This window comes from Macrosteles quadrilineatus, unplaced genomic scaffold (genome assembly GCF_028750875.1).
Source record: "Macrosteles quadrilineatus isolate MER2022 unplaced genomic scaffold, UCM_ALF_1.0 Scaffold_9__3_contigs__length_116548681, whole genome shotgun sequence".
Classification (NCBI taxonomy): Eukaryota; Metazoa; Arthropoda; class Insecta; order Hemiptera; family Cicadellidae; genus Macrosteles; species Macrosteles quadrilineatus.
This window is the reverse complement of record NW_026542602.1, coordinates 105,100,879-105,127,601: the sequence shown is the minus strand read 5'-3', so window position 1 is coordinate 105,127,601 and position 26,723 is coordinate 105,100,879. Positions and strand designations below refer to the sequence as shown.

At 36.8% G+C, this 26,723-nt stretch overlaps 1 protein-coding gene across 1 annotated transcript in view; it reads left to right on the top strand.

The window, feature by feature from the left end:
- Positions 1-2,051: 2,051 nt before the first annotated feature.
- LOC129003794 (probable ATP-dependent RNA helicase DHX34) overlaps positions 2,052-26,723 on the top strand; it is a 53,191-nt gene continuing 28,519 nt past the window's right edge. Inside the window, exons 1-6 of the mRNA XM_054432095.1 lie at positions 2,052-2,081; positions 3,116-3,452; positions 12,493-12,864; positions 19,767-19,933; positions 21,033-21,236; positions 24,354-24,486. Of these exons, the coding sequence (XP_054288070.1) occupies positions 3,122-3,452; positions 12,493-12,864; positions 19,767-19,933; positions 21,033-21,236; positions 24,354-24,486 (1,207 nt within the window). The 5' untranslated portion in view covers positions 2,052-2,081; positions 3,116-3,121. The remainder of the gene's footprint in view (positions 2,082-3,115; positions 3,453-12,492; positions 12,865-19,766; positions 19,934-21,032; positions 21,237-24,353; positions 24,487-26,723) is intronic.

The window sequence follows — 26,723 nt, the reverse complement described above, 5'->3', positions numbered from 1 at the left end:
ATCTGACATTGTCAGTCAAGGATCAAGAATACAAGTATCAAGTAAGTAAGTAAGTATAGTATACGAGCCAATTCCTGTGCTTTAAATAAATTCAGTATTTTTCCTCGTATACTATACGAGCTTCGCTAAGGTCTTTGAAACAGCCATCAAACTCCAGCTAGTCTCTTATCTTGAGCGCAATAACCTGATGTCCAATCTTCAACACGGCTTCCGTAAAGACAGATCAACTGTCACTGCCGTCTCTGAGCTCGTACATCGCATTCAACAAGCCTTTGAGGATACCAACACTGTTGCCTTGACATTATGTGACTTGAGCAAGGCATTTGATTGCGTCTCACATGACATTCTGCTTGCCAAATTAAATAAATATGGGGTGCGTGGTGCAGTTTACGACACCTTTGTGACATATTTGGAGAACCGACAGCAGGTCGTCTCGATAGCTGGAGCTAAGTCCCGAGCTCTCAATGTTCCTCACGGGGTGCCTCAGGGATCGGTTGTGGGCCCTGTCCTCTTTCTGATAGCCATAAACGATCTTGAGCTAAGTGGCAATGCACTCAGGTTTGCTGATGACACTACCCTAATTTCTGTTGGTAACAATCCAGGAACTGCCTCAGAAAGAGCTGAAGTGATGTTTAGGGCAGCAAAGGACTGGTTTGAGACAAACAAATTAAAACTAAACCAAGACAAGACACAAAAAATCCTGTGCTCACTTAATTCAAACTTGGCTCAGGACGTTGTCAAGGTAAATCTGCTAGGCTTTACGATTGACCCAAAGCTGAGTTGGAAAGACCATGTGGATAACGTGGCTAAGAGGTTGTCGAGAGTAACACATCTTCTCAGGAAGTTAACGAGACTAGTTGATAAAGCTTACCTAGTTGTGGTCTACCACGCTTTATTCCACAGCCACGTTACTTACGGTCTCCAGCTATGGGGTCATGCAGCTAATGTCTCCAGAATCCTAAAGCAGCAGAAGAAAGCTCTGAGAATTATGACTGGCAGCGGGCGACAGGAGCACTGCAAGCCTATATTCGCTGACTTGGGCATACTCACCATTCATAGTAACTACATCCTTCAATGTGTCAGCTACGTACACTCCAATGTAAATACCTTTACCACCAGACAGCAGGTGCATGCGCATAACACCAGACGCAAAAATCACATTGACGTACCCTATTGTAGGCTCAGCAGGACAAAAGACGCTTTCCCTGTCATGGCCCTCAGACTGACCAATAAGTTGCCGGTTGCAGTAAGGGATTTAAACCACAATCAGTTTCAAGCAAGGTTAAAGTGTTGGCTAAAAGCTAGGCCGTATTACTCACTCAAGGAATTCTTTGAGGACGACCTTACAGGACTCTAAATCTACCGCCATAAAGTTTTTTAAGTTCTTTTGGTCTAATGACCATACGAAAGTCTGTATATACTGTAAATAGTTTTTGTAAATATTGACGCAGCCTATCCAGCTTATGCTGGTATCAAGCCAAGGAGGAGGTAATAAGGTAATAAGGTAATAAGAGCTTATCCCTGAATTAAAAAATAATTCATACGTTTGGCTCATAGGTACTATGATCTGTAGAGTAAGTGAACCCTCTTTTTATTTGATATTTTCGATAGGCTCGTATAGTATACGAGTCTGTAGTGCAAATGAACCTTCAATATTATTTACGAGGCTCGTAGAGACTATGATCTGCAGAGTAAGTGACCCATGTGTTTTAAGAATTACATATTTGGAGGCTCATAGTGTCTATGATTTGTAGTGTAAGTGAACCCTTACTGAAATACCAATGAAAACCACAGAATCGTCAATATTAATGTAGAGTGCACAACGAGACTGCATATAATATAAGCCTACCTCTCGAGTGAATAAAAGCAATGGTTTCATTCCTTCATCATCGGTTCTGCTTCTTCAGTGTTTGGACTGTCTCACTGTCTGTATTATTAGTCTGTATTGTGTATTCTTTCATCTTAAAAAAGGTTAGGCGAAATAAAATGCGTAGGCTAGGCCTAATTTTTAATTTTGTAAACAAACATAAGCTAAAAGCTTTGAAAAGTTAAAGGCATTGAAACACATTTAAAAAGTGCAGGTTGTGTTCAAGTCCCCTCATACTACTTTAAATTCATAATGATTTATTTGTTCATTGAAATTAGGCTAGGCCTATTTGACATAAGATGAATAAGTATATTTAATATGAAACCTTATTGAGTACCGAGTACCTTTAAAGCAAATACAAAAATATCCTAACCTACCCCAATGATGAATAGGCCCAAACAATAAGGTTAACTTAATAAAGGACCTAAGTCTACTATTATTTTCATTTGATAGGCTACAGAAATCTAACTAATAACACAAATCTAACGTAGGCCTATGATTGTTAAAAATTGTTAAGAATAAAATACGGAAAAACATTGACTAGGCTAGCTTATAATTAGGCCTAAGTTTAGCTTAACTAATCTGAAACTTATTTAACCAGTGCAGTTGTACGGTAATCGTTCTGGGGTAGACTACTGTATCTGTTGTCAAAAACAACCGAATGAAAATATTGATTATTCGATTGTTTTTGATTTACCGTTTGGGTTTGGTTAGTTCGGTTAACCTTACCTAACTAACCAAACGATATATTGAACCGTTTTCTTAAGGAAACCGACAACAATTTGCAATACCAATCGATATATCGATCAATATTTTCATTCGGTTGTTTTTGACAACAGATACGGAAGTCTACCTTCGTCCTGCCATCCAAACTGCTAGAAACCTATATTTGAGGTACAGGAAACCTAAGTTAACTTTTTGTATAACTGTAAGCTACTCGTAATGGATTTTCAGACTCATATGTAGGCCTTGGGAATATTTAAGGTAGGCCTAAACCTAAAAACTGAGGACAGTCTGGTCTGACCAATCAAGGCTCACTGAATCTAGCAACCGAATGACAATATACCAACCCATTTGTCTGTGGACATATGAAATGTCAACAAATGTATTCCCCTACTCTTCAGTTGGTATTGATAAATTGAAGTTGCTTATAATTTGAGGCTAAAACCAGCACGTTCGGTATTTGTCGGGTGTTTGGTAATTGGAAGGTTTACCTCATATCTAAAATTAGGTGTCTCTTTTTTCTAGACAAAAATGGAAAGAAGAAAAAGTAACCACAAGAAGAGGAGGAGGAGCAGGTCATTGACTCCCTCTTCAGATGAAATTAGTCGTCCAAACAGGAGAAAGCATGAGAGAGACGACTTTCTATATAGTAAAAACCACCATTTGGACACCCCAAAAGCAAGAAAAGTGCCAACTAAGCCTAGTCGTTCAAGACCACTCGATTTTTCATTTCATAAATATAAATATGAACTAAACAAAGTATTCTGTCGAGACTCTGATCTTGTTCAAGATATTGACGATTTTTGGCTGTTTGTAGAGAAGTATGAAAATATTAAAAAGAGAGCTGCAGAAAAGCAAAGAGGTCAGTAAATTACAAACAAATCACTATTTGTTGGATACATATATTTAATTATGTTTTAAATTTAAACATTTTTGTTTTTTCTGCCCCTGAGCTATAAGACTTAATAAATGGTTTTAAGTTACCTTTGTCAGTAGCTCAAATGGTCGTTAAAATTCTACAACCAGGTTTCGATGCTGAGTTGCACCATGATCACGTAAGTCAGCAGGATAACTTCACGGTTATCGGCGGCAGGAGGAATTTTTGAGTCCTCCTGCCGCCGATAACCGTGACGGGCCCGTTCGATAGATTGATCTCGTTCGTAATATGTTTTGTACTTGTTCGTGTTTAAATGTATGTGTTTTTTACGTAATGTATTGTTTTTATAAACTTTTTAACGACGTCAACTTGACCGACATGTGAGCAAGAAGTTATCCTGCTGACTTACGTGATCATGGTGCAACTCAGCATCGAAACCTGGTTGTAGAATTTTAACGACCATTTGAGCTACTGACAAAGGTAACTTAAAACCATTTATTATGTTTTAAATACGGTATGACTTTAATTCCTTGCTAAAATAAATAAAATGGTTAGGTACGTATTGTTCAGTACCCGATTGTAGTGTTAGTGATATGAAAATAAGACAACCCCCTGAAGTTGTCACACAAGTTGGCAAAATGTAGGACATAGGGTGAATATATAGGGTACAACCCATTACCTGGTAATTATTCTGTATGGCTACAGTGGTTAAAAATATAATTTTGATATGTCTACTTACAGTTTTTTGCACGTTGAATCCGAAAATGCAATAAGTGGGAGGTATTATAAGTGACCGTACAGTTAAATAACTAGGCTATAATTAACAAACTTAATTTTCGATGTAATCCAAGTTAGTGGTGGTTTGGGCAAGTCCAAGTTCTAGCGGCCACTAACACTTAAAGAGGAGAAAGGTTTGTGGAGTGGAAACAGCTGTCTTAGTTGTTTACATCCGATGCAAAAGAAACAAAACTAAGTACCTACACTTGACAGTGTGAAAGCAAACCCTTAATAACAATTTGTGGACAACGATTCAATTCGTAAAAGCAAAGGGACTTTGATGCCGTTTCAAAAATACAGTACCGGTAACACTACTACGATACATAACTATAGTAACCTTGTAGTCGGAGAAATATAGGATATGACCTTAAAAAAATTGCAAGAAAACGTTTTATGGTTTTGTTTTGTAGAGTTGGGTTTGCAGAATGACATAATAAAAGTTGCCAAAAATCGGTGCACGAGAAAACCACTAAAATCACAATTTAAAATGGCGGCTTTTTCCAACATTGGACAAACTAAAAAAACATATTTCACATGCATTTGTTATGCACATTTTTCGAGATATTGACTTGGGACCACCACCTGTATTTTTTGGATGGTTAGTACTTCATTTTGACAGGGAACATGTTTTTGGCCGCCATCTTCGATCCGCCATATTGGACATAGATAATTTTTTTCAATGTAATGATAGTGTTGTGACCCATCATTACCAACTACATTTTTACACTGATTTCAATGCCGAAATCCGTTTTTAAATATCTTTATTCATTTAGAAGATACATTCAAACGAAAACTCTCCACCATACATTTCTTATGGACGTTTCGTAGTTTGATAATTTTTTTAAAACTATTTTTCTTATATCTCCAGTTCTTATTGACGCTTGTAGTTCGTTCTAGGCTTAAAATATTCAGTAATGTAAGGGCTTTAATTTGAGCTCTTGATATCTCAAAAAATGTGCATAACAAATGCATGTGAAATATGTTTTTTTAATTTGTCCAATGTTGGAAAAAGCTGCCATTTTAAATTGTGATTTTAGTGGTTTTCTCGTGCACCGATTTTTGGCAACTTTTAGTATGTCATTCTGCAAACCCAACTCTACAAAATAAAACCATAAAACGTTTTCTTGCAATTTTTTTAACGATCCCTATGTAAGTTTGTTTAGTTTGCTTGGACTATTGTTATTGTCGGAACGATCCTTTGTAGTTTGTTAAGACTACAGCTGTTTCATGCTTCAAATGGAGCACATCATCAGGTTGAAAGAATGAAATGAAATGAAATGTGCTTATTGTCCTTTGAATTTCTCCAAATTATTGACAATGTCATAAAACAGCTAAAGTTATAGCATAGTCAGTTAATAAATACAATATAGCTTTAGACAAAATGAGACATGTTACAATACATAATTTAAATATTACAATTGCATAATCGTTTTCTTAAAAAAAAATCATTTAGAGAATAGAAGGGGTTGTTCGAAAGCCATCTGTAGAATTTAGTTTTAAAAGTATTATCAGGATATTTTTGTATTAAATGTATTATCATGTTATATATTTTTAGTGAGATTACAATATGGCTTTTAAGAGTTTTAGACAGTCTGGAAAAATCTATGGTAGCAACGTTTTTATTCCTTGTATTATGAACATGAGAATTTTGTTTGATTGTAAGGTCTACGGCGCGCCGGGGTCGCGGCCTTTCTATCTGAGGCTCTCCCGTACTGAGGCTCTTCTAAATATAATAAAACTAGAACCGCTAGCCATTCCAGGGCAGTCAGTAGATATATTTTATTTGTATCACCTTACAAATAAAATGCTCGGAATTGCTCAAGTCGAGCTGGGAAACTCCAAGGTCCTTCCACTATTTAATTTTGAACAAACCGTATTTGTTGTCTGATAAAGCTCAGAGTGACACCTCACCACAGGGGGTCAACGATGTCAACGCTTTATTGATCATTTTTAAAACAATTGTCAACGCAGTGTTGTTCTCAAATGTCTAGTGCCAGGCTAATTTGCCGGTCTTTCTAAGACAAAATAATTTAATAAACTAAAATAGTTCCCTACTTGAGAGGCTAACTCGCCGGTCTTTCAAAGATAAAAAGAATGTATTAAACTAAAACAATTCCGTACTGGCCAGGCTAACTTGCCGGTCTTTCTCAAATAAAAAGAATTTAATAAACTAAAACAATTCCCTACTGGCCAGGCTAACTCGCCGGTCTTTCTAAAATAAAAAGAATTTAATAAACTAAAATAGCTCCCTACTTGCCAGGCTAACTTGCCGGTCTTTCTAAAATAAAAGATAATTTAATAAACTAAAACAATTTCCTACTTGCCAGGCTAACTCGCGGGTCTTTCTGAAATAGATAGAATTTAATAAACTAAAATCAAACTTTAAATGCCAGGCTGATTCGCCGGTCTTTCTTCAACAAACAATTATTACTGTAAACTCTAAATATAAACGTTAATGCCAGTCTCACATGCCTGTCTTTCTTCAATCAAACAATTCTAACCTCTGAATATCAAACTTAAATGCAATGCTCATTCCCCAGTCTTTTGAAATAAAATAATTTTAAACTCTAAATACCATTTGGAGATATAGCCTCTGGATCGTTATTGAACATAATTAAATCTAAGGCTTATCTTACGATCCAATTTATTATTATTTGGAGACCTAGGTTTCTACGTCGAAACGTTATCGTCAGTCCTTTGTCTCATGGGCTAGCTAAACTTCTTGTTTGCCATCTCTTACTTGAGATATTGTTGATTTAGTATAATTTGTGCAAACATTGAACACATATGAATATTTACAAAGACATAGATTAAAACAACTTAGATACATGGCCATGATCTTTATCAAACCTAACCTCCAAACAAGAAGTTTGAAAAAAAAAAAGAAGAAACAAGAAGTTTAGTTGGGCCTATGAGACAAAGGACTGACGATAACGTTTTGAGGTAGAAACCTAGGTCTCCACTATAATAATAAATTGGATTGTAAGGTAAGCCCTAGATTTAATTATCTAAATACCAATCGTTAATGCCAGGCTCATTTGCCGGTCTTTCTAAATAAAATGTCTCAATAGCTGAAATCTGCAAGTCTTCCTTTAATTCACAAACAGTCTGACAAAACTTACTTGACTGGAGAATTAAAAATACGCACACCACAGAAAATTAACTGGAGTTTCAATTGGCTAATCCTACCTGGTCAGGTTGATGTTTAGACTGTTGGTTGGACTTCAACTGGTTTCAACCGATTTCAACTGAACTGACTGCCCTGGAACGGCTAGCAGTTCTGGTTTTATTCGCCACAGAAGTAGCGAGCTCCAACGGTGATTACAGGAACTACTTCCGTGTTCAGCGGCCGGCTACGTAGGCTAGTGGTTGTTATCGGGATTACCTTTGTCCCTGAACCCGCTTATTGTCCGCGCCGCTAACACCTTTTGCTTGCTAAGCTAACGGTTGTAAATATTAACTTAGAGCCGGTCAAAATTTACAACCGTTACAGATTAATGTATCTGCAATTCTAAAATGCTATGGGAAGGGAGGGAAACAGATCCACGACGAAGGGAGTGGTGAAGAAAGTGGTAAAGGTAAGCAGTGCGGAGTGTGGAAACCCTTTGTGACAGTTAGATTAATATATCTGCAATTCTTAAATGCTATGAGAAGGGAGGGAAACAGGTCCACGACGTAAGAAGTGGTAAAGGAAGTAGTCTGATGCAAGCAGTCCGGAGTGTGGGAACCCTTTGTGACAGTTAGAATAATGTATCTGCAATTCTAAAAATGCTATGGGAAGGGATGGAAACAGGTCCACGACGTAGGAAGTGGTGAAGGAAATAGTCAATGCAAGCATACGGAGTGTGGGAACCCTTTGTGACAGTTAGAATAATGTATCTGCAATTCTAAAAATGTAATGGGAAGGGAGGGAAACAGGTCCACGACGTAGGAAGTGGTGAAGGAAGTAGTCAAGGCGAGAAGTGCGGAAGACAAAATAATTTAATAAACTAAAATAGTTCCCTACTTGAGAGGCTAACTCGCCGGTCTTTCAAAGATAAAAAGAATGTATTAAACTAAAACAATTCCGTACTGGCCAGGCTAACTTGCCGGTCTTTCTCAAATAAAAAGAATTTAATAAACTAAAACAATTCCCTACTGGCCAGGCTAACTCGCCGGTCTTTCTAAAATAAAAAGAATTTAATAAACTAAAATAGCTCCCTACTTGCCAGGCTAACTTGCCGGTCTTTCTAAAATAAAAGATAATTTAATAAACTAAAACAATTTCCTACTTGCCAGGCTAACTCGCGGGTCTTTCTGAAATAGATAGAATTTAATAAACTAAAATCAAACTTTAAATGCCAGGCTGATTCGCCGGTCTTTCTTCAACAAACAATTATTACTGTAAACTCTAAATATAAACGTTAATGCCAGTCTCACATGCCTGTCTTTCTTCAATCAAACAATTCTAACCTCTGAATATCAAACTTAAATGCAATGCTCATTCCCCAGTCTTTTTAAATAAAATAATTTTAAACTCTAAATACCATTTGGAGATATAGCCTCTGGATCGTTATTGAACATAATTAAATCTAAGGCTTATCTTACGATCCAATTTATTATTATTTGGAGACCTAGGTTTCTACGTCGAAACGTTATCGTCAGTCCTTTGTCTCATGGGCTAGCTAAACTTCTTGTTTGCCATCTCTTACTTGAGATATTGTTGATTTAGTATAATTTGTGCAAACATTGAACACATATGAATATTTACAAAGACATAGATTAAAACAACTTAGATACATGGCCATGATCTTTATCAAACCTAACCTCCGAACAAGAAGTTTGAAAAAAAAAGAAGAAACAAGAAGTTTAGTTGGGCCTATGAGACAAAGGACTGACGATAACGTTTTGAGGTAGAAACCTAGGTCTCCACTATAATAATAAATTGGATTGTAAGGTAAGCCCTAGATTTAATTATCTAAATACCAATCGTTAATGCCAGGCTCATTTGCCGGTCTTTCTAAATAAAATGTCTCAATAGCTGAAATCTGCAAGTCTTCCTTTAATTCACAAACAGTCTGACAAAACTTACTTGACTGGAGAATTAAAAATACGCACACCACAGAAAATTAACTGGAGTTTCAATTGGCTAATCCTACCTGGTCAGGTTGATGTTTAGACTGTTGGTTGGACTTCAACTGGTTTCAACCGATTTCAACTGAACTGACTGCCCTGGAACGGCTAGCAGTTCTGGTTTTATTCGCCACAGAAGTAGCGAGCTCCAACGGTGATTACAGGAACTACTTCCGTGTTCAGCGGCCGGCTACGTAGGCTAGTGGTTGTTATCGGGATTACCTTTGTCCCTGAACCCGCTTATTGTCCGCGCCGCTAACACCTTTTGCTTGCTAAGCTAACGGTTGTAAATATTAACTTAGAGCCGGTCAAAATTTACAACCGTTACAGATTAATGTATCTGCAATTCTAAAATGCTATGGGAAGGGAGGGAAACAGATCCACGACGAAGGGAGTGATGAAGAAAGTGGTAAAGGTATGCAGTGCGGAGTGTGGAAACCCTTTGTGACAGTTAGATTAATATATCTGCAATTCTTAAATGCTATGAGAAGGGAGGGAAACAGGTCCACGACGTAAGAAGTGGTGAAGGAAGTAGTCTGATGCAAGCAGTCCGGAGTGTGGGAACCCTTTGTGACAGTTAGAATAATGTATCTGCAATTCTAAAAATGCTATGGGAAGGGATGGAAACAGGTCCACGACGTAGGAAGTGGTGAAGGAAATAGTCAATGCAAGCATACGGAGTGTGGGAACCCTTTGTGACAGTTAGAATAATGTATCTGCAATTCTAAAAATGTAATGGGAAGGGAGGGAAACAGGTCCACGACGTAGGAAGTGGTGAAGGAAGTAGTCAAGGCGAGAAGTGCGGAGTGTGGGAATGTTGAAATTACATAATAGGCCTAGTACTTTATTGTGTAATGGCAAAATGTTCTGCCTCCTAGAAACTGTCAAATAGTTAATAGTTTAATATCATATGTTTTTGGTTTTGTGTTTTGTAAATAAGATAAATAATTAGAATGGTTTGAATAGAAATAAAGTTTTTTACAAGTTCAGCTATGTCCTTATTTAAATGTTAAAAGCTACAATTAAAAGTAATAAAAGTAAAAGTAAAACTACAAAAATAACAGAAGGGAACCCTTTGTGATAGTTGGATTAATCTATCTTCGATACTAATATGCAATGGGAAGGTTGGCAAACAGGTCCACGACGTAGGAAGTGGTGAATGAAGTAGTCGAGGGGAGCAATCCAGAGTGTGTGAACCTTTTGTGACAGTTAGATTAAAGTATCTGCAATACTAAAATGCTATTGAAAGGGAGGGATACAGGCCCATGACGTAGAAAGTGGTAAAGGAAGTAGTCAATGCGAGAAGTGTGGAGTGTGGGAACCCTTTGTGACAGTTAGATTAATGTATCTGCAATACTAAAATGCTATTGAAAGGGAGGGAAACAGGTCCATGACGTAGGAAGAAGTGAAGGAAGTAGTCAAGGCGAGAAGTGCGGAGTGTGGGAACCGTTGGTGGCAGTTAGATTAATGTATCTGCAATACTAAAAGACTAGCGGAAGAGAGGGAAACAGGTCCACGTCGTAGGAACATCGAAGTATATCAACACAACATTGTATATAAAACAAGTTGTGTTTTATACTCCGATGCGTAGGAAGTGGTGAAGGAAGTGGTAAAGGCTGAGTGTGGGAACAGTTTGTGGCAGTTAGATCAATGTACATGCAATACTAAAATGCTGAGGGAAGGGAGGGAAACAGGTCCACTACAAAGGAAGTGGTGAAGCAAGTTTTCAAGGCGAGCAGTGGGGAGTGTGGGAACCCTTTGTGGCAGATAAATAAATTGGATAATACTTAAATATGGGAAGGGAGGGTAACAGGTCCACGACATAGGTAGTGGCGAAAGAAGTGGTAAAGGCATGCAGTGCGGAGTGTGGGAACCGTTTATGGCATTTAGATAAATTAGTTAGATAAACATATATTGGATTGTTAATCATTTTTAGGTGATATAATAGCTCTATCGTTTGTATCTGTTATATATCATCATAATAGCTCTATCATTTGTATGTGTTATACATCATCATTATAAGCCATACGATATAAGGCCTTTACACTTTGCGGCGGCAATTAGTTTAAGTTAGATTAGTTCAGTTTGGCTTAGTTTTGTTTATGATAGGCCTCAACAAATAAGGAAATAGGCTTCATTTAATCAAAAGACATTTTGTACAGGAACGATGGATTTACCTCCTATCGATAATTGTTGGAAATCCATTACGTATATCACCAATGACTTTGGTTAATTAATGGACGAGAAGTTAGGATTGTTGTTAACCGAGATTTGGTTAATTTGCCCATACAAATAACATTGTGTTCACCAGTGACACCGTTAAGTTAGTGCGAGTGAATTCTTCTTTTGTTGCACTCACGTTCAATCATCTCGTTACGCGCAGAATAAGCGTACTACTAGTTTATAATGAAATGTATGCACAATGTGAAGCTGCCACACACCAACGCAACGGCCTTGTAATAAGGCGAAAAAGTACAAGCTCATAAAATGTAATTAGGCCTAATTGAATTTTTTACACTGAACCTTAGTTCTGTTAATAGGCTACTTTCATTTATGTCTTTATAGCCTACATTGTTTTATTCATGATTAAAAATATTTGGGTGGTACACAAAGACAAAATTATTAATTTATGTGGCATTGTACTCATAACGGAACTATTCCATGATACAAGGCCAATGGGTCAAAGCATTTTTGAGTTTCTATAGTTAAAATTATTTTTACGCCACACTACATTATTTTGACGAACTTCCCACGCAAGTATTTAGTCCAGAAAACAGCTGTTTGCCGCCAGCTTATTCAAATGGGGTTTCATTGCGTACTACTGTGCTGCAATGAGTTTTACCGGACACCAATCAGCTGATTGTACTGTATTTAGTATTTATGTGGCAATGAGTGGTTATAAACAAAAACATAACCTCTCAATGACTAGTGATTTTTAGTCCTATAGTTGGTGGAAATATATAAGGATTTGTACAGATTTAGTAGTATGGCGTAAACTATCGTACGTCACTCGTCCAAAATGTGTGTACCGGACTCGTATGGTAATCCCGTACTCGACTTCGTCTCGCACGGGAACGACCACACTCGTCCGGTAAACACTTATTTTCAGGACTAGTAACGTAATATACTATTACAGGTGGTCCTGCACAATCCTCAGTTGAAAAATCAAATTTTGATAAATCCAGTCTAATCAACCTAGTCTTGACAACTAAAGTAGAAGAGTTGGAGGGAAGACTTCCTCCTCACCATGACGACCCATTGACAAAACAAGACCTCTTGGATTTTCGATCGATTCTTCTTTCCTACCTTGATTTCAAGCAGAAAGAGAAGTTCAACAAGTTACGGAAGCTGAGAGAGACTCAAGCAAACTTGCCCGTGTTCAACCATAAACAGGAGATCGTGGAGGCAGCAGCTCAAGAGAGGGTAGTGATTGTTGCTGGAGACACGGGATGTGGAAAGTCCACCCAGGTACCTCAGTATCTTATGGAGGCTGGATACAAACGAATAGGTAAGCATTTTATAAAGATTAGGCCTATTTTTTTTCTAAATGTACACTTTGTTCTTCAAGCTAAATTTTAGCATCTCATTTAGTCCAGTAGGCCTATTTTTAACAAATTTTCCTATAGGAAAGTAGCATAGATAAAACATACTCCCTTTAGTAGATTTGTCATCCTTATAGAACAGCTGAAGCCAATTTTATTGTTATTTCTGTACGTCCAACTGTAGGGATCGTGTTTTGTTTACAATTTGTTTTTTGTTATTTCAGCCGTTTAAAACCTCATTTAACCAAATAAAATGATATAATCATAAACAATAACTCGTCTCCTAGTTATATCACCAAATAGTAAAGCACAAATCATGAAAATAATGCTAAAATAATAGAATCAAAATTTCGTCTACCACAGCGATCAATGTGGACGTACATGAACTAGACTCAAAAAACAAGCTTCAAAGTTTACAATGGGATGAGGAGTCTAATTGTGTTGATTAGTCAATGGAAGTAGTTATTACCGTAGGTGGCACGGCAAGACCTAGGCCCAGGACCGATTTACTTTTTCATTTTGATGTCTCCAGAGGCCAAAAACACCATTCGTTGAAATTTTTATATAGATTTATATGCGTCCGTGAACGCGATAACTTAAGTAATTTTTGTCCGATTTTGATGAAATTCGGTTTAAAGGTGTAAGGCGGGATAAACTTGAATGAGTTCGCGTACCAGCATGATTGGACCATGGGAATGGGGTTTTATGGGGTAAAAATGCTTTTTCTCATTTTTGACCCTCAAAACACAAAATTTCCCAATTTCTCTTTAGACCTTTTTAAAAAGCTTAGAAAACAAATAATTTAGTATATCAAAGTGTTTTTGTATTTTTGTGTTTTTGTTATTGGTAAAACAGAGAAAATAAAAAAAAAAAAATTAAAATTACTGTGTTATTCTTAGGGAGAATATTGTAAAATGTTGTATTTTGCTTGTTTATGGATATATTTTGACCAAACTTGGCAAATTTATTTTATACTAAGCTATTAATATTTTACTGTAAAACACACTTTATTAGTTTCCTTGTAGCAGCAAACCTAGGCACTGGTTAAACCTAATGTTATTTAAATAGATTTGATTGAAAATCAATTCAGACAAATGGAAATTCGCTTCATTGGCGTCGTCAGCATCAAATCTTTAAGGGGGACAAATGTAGGACCTTGTCAGGGGGGCTACCGGGGGGCTTGGGTGGTGTAGCACCCTCCAATAAGGCTGGGGGTCCGGGAAAATTTTGAATTTTCAAAGCCGTTTGGTGACTTTCTAAAGCCATTTTTGACACCTAAAACCGTGCCCAATTGTCATTAAACTCCCATTTCACCTGTTGTTTGTCATGAGCAAATAGACATTTTAAATATTAAACTATGACGATTGCATTAATGAATTTCAAAACACACTGTAGACTACGGCCATATCCTTCTAAAAACCGTTGGGTGGCTTTCTACAGCCAGTTTTAACGTCTAGAACTGTGTGCAAAACCTCCCATTTCCCCATTTATTTGTCATGAATAAGTAGAAATTTTTAAAACTAACTACAGTGCAACTTGGTTATTACGGCCTTGGCCATAACGTCAACACGGATATAACGTCATTCAAGCCTAAGTCCCGCCAAACTTAAAGTGTAAGCATTGGTAAAACCTCGGATTTATCGTCAAAATATTTTAAAACCTCGTATATAACGTCAAAGAAATTCCGCTCTAACAACAAAGTAACCTTGTGTAAATGGCTGAAATGAGCGATGCTCGCAATGTAGTGCATCACCGACGTATTCATTAGTCACGAACCAGTCTATTTTTGGATACGGCCTTGAGCACTTCATTGTGCAGTCGTCATCGCATCTACCCCCACCCCCACCCCCTTCCAACACGGCCGCTGTCCCGTCCCGCGGCATCACCCCCCTCACCACCCCACAAGGTCATTGCCCGTTGCATCAACCTGTCCCCCACACACACCCCACCCCCACTGCCATTGTCCCGAATCCATCTCGCACGTAGACAGCTTAGCAGGTGGTTACAGTACCGTTGTCTCTAGGTCAGTGTCACTACGTCTGGTTTCGTGTCAACAAGTAAAAATCTTTGTTCGTGCGTTTGGACAGTTTTTTTTTTAGTTTTGAACAGTGCCGAATTCTTAAACATACAGTAAATTACAGTAGGTGTCCGGCAATTATGGCAGGTGTTAAACGAAAGGTTTTGCCGATAAAAGAAAAAGTGCGTGTTATAAGAGCGTGTGAAGACGGACGTAAGATAGCAGACGTGTGTCGGGAGTTTGGGTTGGTCAATTCCACTGTTGGATCAATTTTGAAGAATAAGGACAAAATTTTGAAGGCATTTCAAGAAGATGGGGAGAATGTGAAAAGAATCAGAGGATGTGATCGTAGTGATATCGATGCAGCTCTTCTAAAATGGTTTAAACAATGCCGCAGTTCAAACATCCCCGTGAGTGGTCCACTTTTAAAAGAAAAAGCATCGGAGTTTGGACAGATGTTTGGAACAGATTTTGTTTGCTCAAACGGATGGATTGACCGGTTCAAAGCAAGGCACTCAATTTCATTTGCTAAAATTTGTGGTGAGGCTAAATCCGTCGACCCAAGTGTCACTAGTGACTGGCTATCTGAAATATGGCCAGTAGTGCGGCAAAACTACAGAGATGAGGACATTTTCAACGGAGATGAGACAGGACTTTTTTACAAATTGATGCCGGACAAAACCCTCCAGTTTAAAAATGAAAAATGTGTCGGTGGAAAATTGTCAAAACAAAGAGTGACCGCTTATGTTTGTGCGAATATGACGGGTTCAGAAAAAAGGAAACTTTTAGTTATCGGGAAAAGTGCACGACCTAGATGTTTCAAAAATGTAAAAAAGCTACCTGTAACTTACACAGCCAACAAGAAAGCATGGATGACCTCTGCCATATTCGAAGAAGAATTAAGGAAGTGGGACAGGGAGCTGTCATCAAAAAATAGAAAAATACTTCTCCTTGTTGACAACTGTGCAGCTCATCCAAAATTGAAGCTGGACAACATCGAGCTGGTTTTTTTCCCGGCCAACTGCACAAGCATTTTGCAGCCGATGGACCAAGGCGTAATCCGAAGCTTTAAGTGCCACTACCGAAAGCAGCTTTTGAAAAAAATGATACTCTGCATGGACACTGCACAACCAGTGAACATAACTGTGTTGGATGCCATCCAGTACGTAGACAACGCTTGGAGGGATGTGACGCCAAGGACAATCTCAAAATGCTTCAGGAAAGCAGGACTTTCAGCTGCTGCTCCTGAGGACGAAGAAGAAGATGAGTTGCCAATCTCAGAATGGATCAAGCAATTTCAGACTAACCAACTTGATTTTGGGCAAGATCTTGATGGTTATGCATCAGTCGACGACAACGTTGAAACTTTCCAAATACTTAGTGACGCAGAAATTGTCAACGAGGTACAAAATTTACAAACAGAGGAAAACGCAGAAGAAGACGAAGATGAAGGCGAGGAAGAAGATGGCGACTGTCCGACTACGCAAGAGGCTTTCCAAGCAGCTGAGACACTTCGTCGTTTCTTCCGCTTCAGGGATGCTTCTGCTACTACACTTGAAGCTACCCAGCACCTTCACAAAATGACGGAGAAAATCTACTTTTCTGAGAGGGGTGTGCAGAAGAAAATTACAGATTTCTTCCAGCAGTAGGATTTCATTTGTAAGCTTGCATTTTTACTAACCATTTCATATTATGCTTCATTATTCATTTGATTTTTATGTAGGATAAACCTACAGTACTGTAAAGTATTTCTTGATAAAAAAACCATAACCTAAATACATTATTTTGGCAATTTATAACTTTTATTATACACTTAACTGTAATTTATAAATTCAGTTGTATTTACACCAATAATGTCATTAAAGTATGTTTTTATAAAAACAGAGATTATTATTTCTCCTACGTTATTTAATAATAAGCTTTATGACCCTTTTATAGTGTCACTCTGATATAGCGTCAAAAATTGTGTGGTCCCTTAAATGACGTTATAACCAAGTTGCACTGTATGACGATTGCATTCATAAATCTCAAAACATATTGTAGGCTACGGCCGTATCCTCATAAAAGCTGTTTACTGACTTTCTAAAGCTAGTCTATATGATTAATGTCTATATCTGTGTCCAACGGTCCAAAAACCTCCCGTTTCACCTGTTATTTGTCTTTGTCATGAGCAAGTAGACATTTAAAAAATCAAACTATGAACTTGTATTCATGAATTTCAAAACATAGGCCTACTGTAGACTACAAAGCCATATATTTAATCCTAAAAGCCGTATCGTGACTTTATAATGCCATTTCTAACGGCTAGAACTGTGCCTAATTGTCCTAAAACCTTCCATTTCACCTGTTATAGCCATGCAAGCAAGTAGATACACGTTTTTTAACCTTACGTTTTTCTCCATTTCATAGATCTGTCACAATATGTATACTGTAGTATCGAATTCAGTAATAGTATTGACTATATAAACTTTAATACTAGTTTTTATATAGTCAATGGTAATAGTCTACTGGTAGTACGCTGATTGCTGATTGATGCCTGTGTAAAGTCAGTGGCTAGCAGACAATTTCACAACTAACTAAATAGCCTATGAGTATGGAACATCAGGAAATCAGCTTTTTCGCCGTCCTCGCTCGCACGCTCTGCGCTCGCCTTTGCCCTAGCATGTCTACAGCTGACTGCTGTAAAAATTGGATGATGCGTACAACCTTCCATAGCGTAATATTGTTTTATTCGTTGTGCTATTGCCCACAAAGTTTATCCATGTGGAACTTAATACTACTCCTGCCATCGCTTATAAGTTTAATAAAAACTACATTGATGATGTCTGTTTTTTGGCATTGTGTGTTTTAAGAACGAAATGTACGTTTAAATTTACAAAACTGACTTTTCAAATATTGGGAGGGACGCGTGCCCCATGTCCCCTATGGCGGCGACGCCCGTGATTCGCTTAGTCGGCAGGTTTGCTGTGGCGGGGGTATTTTTTTCTGAGTAGCTTTGGGAAAGTGACGGTTTTAGGCTAGTACCTTTTTCAAATCAGAAAGTGGCAGCTTCAATCTTGAGAAAAGTGAGTCCCAGTAGATTATCAAAATCTAAGATTTTGATGGCTGGATACTGAATCCAGCTGCCCTTGTCTTTTAAACTTTTAAAGGATGACTAGTGTACCTGTTGCTCGGATTCGAGCAATTGCTAAGTATTATTTTAAAACCGCGTTATTGTAAAACGAATAACATAATTTCATAATCATAATTTCTGTTCACTTTAAAAGATTCGACTCAAAGATACATAACAATACTCAAGATGTATATAACAGATCGATATAATCAACATTTCTTGTAAATATCTTATCATTTTTCAAAAGCTGATCTTGTTTTTTAGTGTTTTCTACAAAAAGCCTTACTCATAACCGCATTAGGTTGTCCATAATAAGGATTATACATAAAAAAATACATTTTTTCTATTTCTTCTCCTTGGTGGTGTTCTATGACTTTCCTATGTTTCCATAGTTTGCAAATCGGCTCTTTCAATAATTACTATGAAATGCAGCATAGTGTTAATTCAGTTTTCTTTTTAGTATATCAAATTATCCAGGCTCTCTCGTTTTTTTCCATTGTAATATTTATGCCAACCATAATTCAAAAAAGTAAATATTTCATTTCAACCAAGTCAGTAAGTGTTTGTAGCAATTTGTTAAATTAGCATACTTATTGACTGTTTACAATCAACATATATTCTTCTGTTAACTTTTAATTTCTGGCAACAGCTGGAGTTTCATAACAATGTTTGTTTCCCATGTTAATCTTATGGAGAAATACGAAACTTTAAAGGGCCCCAGGGCCTCACTCTCTAATTATTTTCATAAAAAGAAAGTTTCCTGCACAACTTCACGTTACGCTCTTTCCAATGACACCAAAAACATGTCAATCGGTTCAGTAGTTTCGGAGGAGTAATCGTCACAAAAATCCTGCTTGCGTATTAAATAAGTTCTAGTGTCCCTGTTGCTCGAATTCGAGCAATTGCTAAGTATTACAGGCGTTATTTTAAAACGAACTTCAACCAAGTCAGCAAATATTTGTAACTAACTGTTTTATTAGCAAACCTATTGACTGTTTACAATTAACCTATGCTCTTCTTCTCACTTTTGATTTCTGACAACAGCTGGAGTTTCATAACAATTTTTGTTTCCCATGTTAATCTTATGGAGAAATAAGAAACTTTAAAGGGCTCCAGGGCCTCACTCTCTCATTATTTCCCTAAAAAGAAAGTTTCCTGCACAACTTCACATTACGCTCTTTCCAATGACACCAAAAACATGACAATCGGTTCAGTAGTTTTGGAGGAGTAATTGTCACAAAAGATCTGCTTGCGTATTAAATAAGTATAGATATAGATATAGATTTTAACCAATAAACTAGTTGATCTTATACAGTATAAATACTTTACCCCTTTCACTACATGGGAGGAGTGATCCGGTCTAGTCTTATAGTGCGGGGCTCTGGTCTGAAGTCCTGGGTTGAAAATTATATCATCTCATTCAACACTTATCTTCACTTTTAATTACACACAATAGTGGGTCAAAGTCTTATGAATCTAATCTCTAAATTAAGAGATGATGCTTTGTGTAGCTTTCTTACCAACTACTGTATAAGGTCAGCATTTTTGTTTAGATTGGACCATTCCTAAAAAACCCATTGATGAAGGACTGCAGGGTTCATTTTCTGCTCATCTAAGACATACTTATCTTGCTTTTCTTAGGTAAAAAATTTGATACTCAGGTAGGCCTACTTTAATGTTGTATCTTAGAATTGTCGAGTATTGTAAAAGTGTAATGATTTGTTGGTTTCTCAATTCAGCTTGCACACAGCCTCGCCGCATTGCATGCATCTCCCTATGCAAGCGAGTTGCATTTGAAACTCTTTCGGAGTACAAAAGCAAGGTTGGATATCAAATTCGCTTTGAGAGAAGTCGAAACCAGGATACAAGAATTGTTTTCATTACCGAAGGACTGCTATTGAGACAGGTACATCCATGGGGTTTCTTAAAAATAAATTCTAAAGCACCTTTTGATTGGTTAAAACTTTGTGAGGTTAAAGCACACTTTTTGAGTGGCTCATTCAGCCATGTTCTTTTTTTATAAAACATAGATTATAGCTTGGGATGTCTAATTCAGTTTAAAATAAACAGTATCAGCAATCTGACTCATACTTTACCCCTTTCACTTGTCAACAACCTTTATCATGAGTAAGCGATGGGACGGGAGTAACTATTATATTTACTGGGAAAATCACAAAAGTTGCAAAAGCTTTTGAACCATAACTTTTACTAAGGGGGAATTGCACTATATTTTTAAGAACTACAAGGACCATAACAGACAAATCCCAATCATAATCAGCTTAAAAAAAATTTCCGTTATTTTATAAGTTTTTATGGGAAAATCTAAATTTAAAAAAAAATCCTGGAGATACCATGGATTAGTACCTACATACCAAATCCCATCAAAATCGGACTTGAGGTTTTTTTAGGACACTAGGCACGAGCCCGGGATTGTTTTTCACATTACTTTAGACTAGACCTAGGGGTTGTGGCACTGTCACTTAAATAATATTAATATCCATTGGTGAATTGATTTGGTGGGATTTAACCTGGGATCTCAATGACTGAAGTCCGACGCTTTAACCACTAGACCAGCTCGCTTCCCCTCTTAGTCATTTGTTTCATCATGCTTTTCAAGAGAATCAAATACTTCAAACCATCATGGAAAGGACTACATGTGTGGTCTGTAGCACTATACACATCCATAAATACATACATACAGACAGACAGACACACACACTCATCACTTCGAAAACCACTTACTTACAGTACTTTTTCCATATACTATTATGTATAGAGGGAGAAAGTAAAAGTCAATGATATATATCATCAAAAATCAGCAATGTGTCTTCAGTATCCTTAAGTCAATGGTATGACGTAAAGGTTCACTCATCCCACATCACAAGGAAAACCTGTAGAATATTTTCTTTCCGAAATCTCACTGAGTATCGGGTCAAAATTATCTTATGTTAGTTCAAGTTGAACGACTTCCCTAGTGTGTTTCCTAATTGGACTTGTTATACCAGGCTGCAGGTGAAGGACATCTATCAGAGTATGACGTCCTAGTGCTGGATGAGGTCCATGAGCGTCACCTCCACGGAGACTTCCTGCTGGGAGTGGTCAAATGCTTACTGCTCCAGCGGCCAACTCTCAAAGTTATACTCATGTCTGCCACAATCAACATCAAACTCTTCAGTGATTACTTTGGAGATAACACTCGTGTTATCCAGGTAATGTGATTAATATCAAGTAACAGGGGACCGAGCATTGCTTGTTGTGCTTAATTTGTTTGAGACGTTAAATAAACTTAGTCCTACATATCTACAATTCTATATAATTAATACGCTACATGAAACTTTGTCGGTTGAACTCCTCCGCCGTTTCTTAACCGATTTTATCCATTGACGTCTCATTGGAAAGAGCGTGCCGCGTAGATTTGCAAACTGGCCTTACATTTTTTTAAATGTCCCTTGGGCTCTGCCCCAGTGGCTTTGAAAGTTCCCATGTTATCCTTATGAAGAACATAATTGTTTACATTTTGATCAGCTGTATAATTGAATTGTTGTTATTTATCAATGAAACGCATTGAGTACATTTATTTACTATTTGAGTTTGTGTAAACATAACCCCCAAGACGGATCGTGTTAGTATGGTTGTATTTTAAATTTGTGTATTTATCGTTGTTTTGTGTCACTATGACGGATCATGTTAGCATGATTGTAACTTAAATTTGTGCATTTATCGTTGTTTTGTGTAGCTATAATTTGTTTATTTGTTGTTTTTTTTCTTTTAAATGACTTCGACGCGACGACAACGAAACAGCCAGGAGGCGTAATCGTGATAACGACCGCAGTTACAGAACAGTGGCGCGTAATAGGCTTAACTCATCACAGTCAGCACCTGACCCTGGACAATCTCAACTATTAGGTTACAAATGCGCCCTACCCCAAAACGACTTTTCGTTCTCAATTGGCCCTCTATCAATGATCTGTGTTGCCTGTACAGCGAGGCATTTTGAGAAGGAGAAAACCGGCTGGAATGCTTTAGGTTTATCAATAACCAAGGTAAACATGGTCATGGTCTGGGTTACACACCGGTAATCTTTTAGTTGACTCTTTTAAACTCATTGTAAATGTGACTGTTATTCGTTTTGAAATAACTCCTGTAATACTTTGTAATTGCTCGAATCCGAGCAACATGTACACTAGTATCCATGATATTATGAAACATAACAGTAGGACATTGACGTTGCTATACATGTACGAGTATTTAATGTTGATGGCAATAAATGGTTTTTATTTTATTGGAATACAGTCTAAAATATGTAATAAAACAAACTATTCAAATAACATTTACAGAAAGTAAATAAAAGAAACATCTTATAACACTTAAAACATATATTTACACTTATACTGTTACTCACAAGACACTTAATATACATAAAAGATGGTAAGTGGTGATCGATTTCGATTGGACACTCCAATCACCATCAGACCAAATAGGCAAATGACAAGAATCTTGAATGGCCAAAAAAAAAAATTTCAAATGTTGGTATTGTTTCAATTTAAAGCTGTCTCATTTAAATAAAACAATAATTAAATGGTATAAAAGTTGTTATTATCTTAAAGTAGACTTAATGAGAAAGCTAATAAGGCAAACCGCAGATTTTTAAGACGCTTAGTTGTCCCAACTATTGCTGTTTTACTAAAAGCTTACATAAATCCAATATGGCGGAAGTTTTTTCCCAAATGGCGGCTTTCCGCCGCTTTGATTTTTCTCGATTTTTAGTATGATGTTGTGGACACTTTTATTGAAAAAATCCCATATATTTTATTTGTTTTACCTTAAGTTTGATGTTATGCTACACTAGATTTTTTTACACTAGATTGACTAGCCTAAATATTTAAATTGAAAATCTATTTTTGTACATATTTAAAGAAGAATTTACTTGAAATGTTGCTACTTTGAAGGCTGCGGCCTGGAGTTAAAGGTGGCCGTGCCTGCAGCGCATTGTCGAAAACTACAAAACGTCTATTCCTATTTTTCCTTGAGGGTTTTAATTCAATGTTAGCATAGCGTATATTGTTTTGCGGTAAAAGACTACATTTTTGAATACTTGTATTCATCCCTTGCTTAGTAATACACCGCAATTGTATTTATAATCAATGCTAAATAGTATTCGTTGGAATCTTCTTTTCTTTTGTTCTGTATTTAGTAATTTGCTTCTGTACTGTAGATGATTTGTTACAAGCATATGTTACAATTTGTTTATTTACATTTTCTTAAAACTGCCATAGCTAGGGCCTACTTGACAATCCATTTAACAAATGTAAAAATATTTAAATTTCATTTTAAGTTTTAACGAAAAACAAATTTTCCCAGAACAGAGCCTAGAAGGGATATTTTTTTTAGCCTAAAACTAAGATATTTCTATCAAATTGGAGGAAATCGTTGGAGCCGTTTTTGAAATCATTGTGCGCAAACGTAACTCATAGATAACTGTAAAGCTTTAAACTATTGATAAAAGTTAAAAGTGAATTTAGTTGAATTTAGTCACCATAGCTGATGATTGTTGTAAATAATGCAAATTATCAGCCAAAAAACTTTTCCTACTGTTCTATTGAAACAAAAAATGAGCTAAAGCTGGTCCATATAGATGGGACACCCATAAGTTAAAGCCATAGAGTTTATCTTACAAAAAGACACTAATATTCCCTCTCATATTAATGTTTTGAGATTAAAAAACAATGTACAGGGTTACTTTGTACAGGGATGTGACCTTTTTAGTAGCCTATCCCAAAACTGTGATACACTCAATATTCTTACTTTAGCCGACATGTTCTAAATACAACAATACCATTGGCAAAGGTATGTGTATTTACTACTTCCCATTGATTGTAATTACTGCTACAAAAGCATTGAGTTTGAGGAAATTAGCCACCACCACTAAAGTTGTTTGTGATATCTAGATGACCACAAGAGTCTATGGTGATTTTCGTCTCATTGGGGTCCTTGTAATAGAGTATTGATGATTTATTGTTGGTGAATGAGGTAGAACCCAACTACCTTACTCAATGGGGGGGGGGGGGGATATGGACTATGGGTAAATAATGGCCTATTCTTTTGTACTTTTTCACTCATAATATCCCTTCCCTTCAGGTTTTTTAAAGAATATATAGCTCAGGCTGCACTTTCTTTCATAATTTGTATAAATGTTTAGTTATTTTAGCTCTGAACAACTGGTAACCTTTGTCCATGTATTGGCTAAGAAGTGAGCACCAACACAATGCTTGTCTTTTCTATTGTACTCTAAAGTAAGTTGAAGTTAAACAGCATTGTAACTGTAGGTTCCTGGAAGATTACATCCAATTAAACTTCACTATCGACCAATCATTGTGGAGGAACGTGCATCCAAGTCTGAGAGATTGAACCCTGGACCATACGTTCAAATCATGCAGCTTATTGATGAGAAGTACCCTAGTAAGTTGAGTATCCTTCAGTTACTAATAAACTAGTGGGTAAGCTACTTTATTTTTCTTTTGTTAGTTATGTTCTGTTAGTTCTGTTAGTTAAGTATATAAAACAACTGGAATGCTAGGTACGTCTTCACGAAAGCGCGCCGTTGTGGCAGCCTTCCCCCACCACCATGGGGGACCCAGCGGATTTTAGCCAATTCATCGAATAGTGCGCGAAGTTGTTAACTCGCTCCTAGCCTTCTATAACAAAGATTAAGTACAACAATGTTTATATATTTGTAATCTGCATCAAATGCAGAATGTAATGGTATAAATCATTTTTACTTTTGATTTGAAATAGAATTTCCATAGTTAAAAAGAGTCAAAAATTTCTTCATCGTGACATGAAAAAGTTAGTATGCGAGGAAGTATTTTATTTTTGGGCCAGAAGAAAACTTTAAGCGACAAAGTTGTAGTTGAAGAGTTTATTTTTAACATGTGATCGAGCAATTTACAATTGAGTGTGCAGTTTGTTTGTAGTATAGTGATTAATAGCGCGACGAGGTTGATTTTATGTCGCACCAACCTCCTCACTCCAGCAACTCTTTATGTTTTTGCTACTCGATCATTGTAAAGCTAAATAAATTTCAACCTTATTAATATTTGATACAAGTTAAAGAATTTAACTATTCTATGGATGTGATCATATATTTTATTTATTTGCAGAAGATAAATACTAATACCAGTATATTGATCGGCTGCCGCTGAGTTGAAAAAACCCTATGAAATCGACTTTTCCGCTCCGTTGAATGAAATACTCAACGTAATACAATTTACAATTGTGTGCTAATTCCTATATTTTATAATAATAATAATAATAATCAAATGACAATTTTAAATATCTGGGAGTGACAATAACAAGTGAAAGCAGACAAGACGACGAAATCCAATGTAGATTAGCAGCAGCTCAACGGTGCTATTGGAGTCTAACAAAACTATTTAGAAGTAGACTCCTGACCAGAAGAACTAAAATAAAGATGTATAAAGTAATAATACAACCAGTTCTACTATATGGAGCAGAAGTCTGGACACTTACAAAGCAAAATGAAAAGAAATTGATAGTTTTTGAAAATAAAATCTTACGTAGAGTGTTTGGTCCTATTAATGACAATGGTGAATGGCGGATAAGGAAGAACCAAGAATTAAGAGAACTTTTTAATGACCCAGATATCATAGCAATGGTAAAGAGCAGAAGATTACGATGGCTGGGACATGTATATAGAAGAGATGATAACAGTATGATTAAGAAGGTATGGATGGGGCAACCAGAAGGACGACGGCCGCTGGGACGGCCCAGATTAAGATGGAATGACCAAGTGAGGCAGGACCTCAGGAGGTTAGGAGCAAGTTTGGAGGCAGCAGAAGATAGGCAGCAGTGGAGGAGCATTGTTGGCGAGGCCAAAAATCACTTGGGATTTGTGTGGCCACAGGAGTAAGTAAGTAGTAATAATAATAATCATAATAATATTTTTTTATAATAGATGCATTTTATTAGCATGCATGAAATTTCAAGGAAATAATTTGTTTACAAACCATGTTTCAAGCAATGACATTTCTGACGAAAGTCACCCTTTGAAACTAATGAAACTGATAAGGACACTATTTTATAAAACAGTTTGTTTCTCCAATGCGAGAAACATTATGAATGAATGTAATAAAAATAAGTTAGGTGTAAAACAGAAATTTAAGAAATTGGTTTTGTTTCACAACATGTATTTAAGCACGATTGTGGACATTAATACATATTCTTAGAAGTTCAGTTTAGTATTATTAACCAACCCCTTTTCCATTAAGTGTGATTATATGAATTTTAAAACACATACAGAATAATAATAACACTCAAAACATTTTTTTTACTAATCGTGTCTTTGCAATAATATACAAATACAGTAGACTCTCGCTCATCCGGATCGGCCTTGTCCGGACTCCCAGTAGTCCGGATCGGCAATCGTGATTTTCTTTAGTGGAACAGTACAGTAGAAGTCAGATTATCCAAGCAAAACGGGACTGAGACTACCTTGAATAATGAAAAAAATCGGATAACACGGCAGTAAAAATTATTGCCGGTGGAAGTGCATATACCCGGGCTATCATTACTGTGGACCTGGAACAAAATTCAGCCGTAAAGATTATTACCGGTGGAAGTGCATATGCACGGCTATCATTACTGTGGACCTGGAACTAAATTGAAAAAACGGCTAT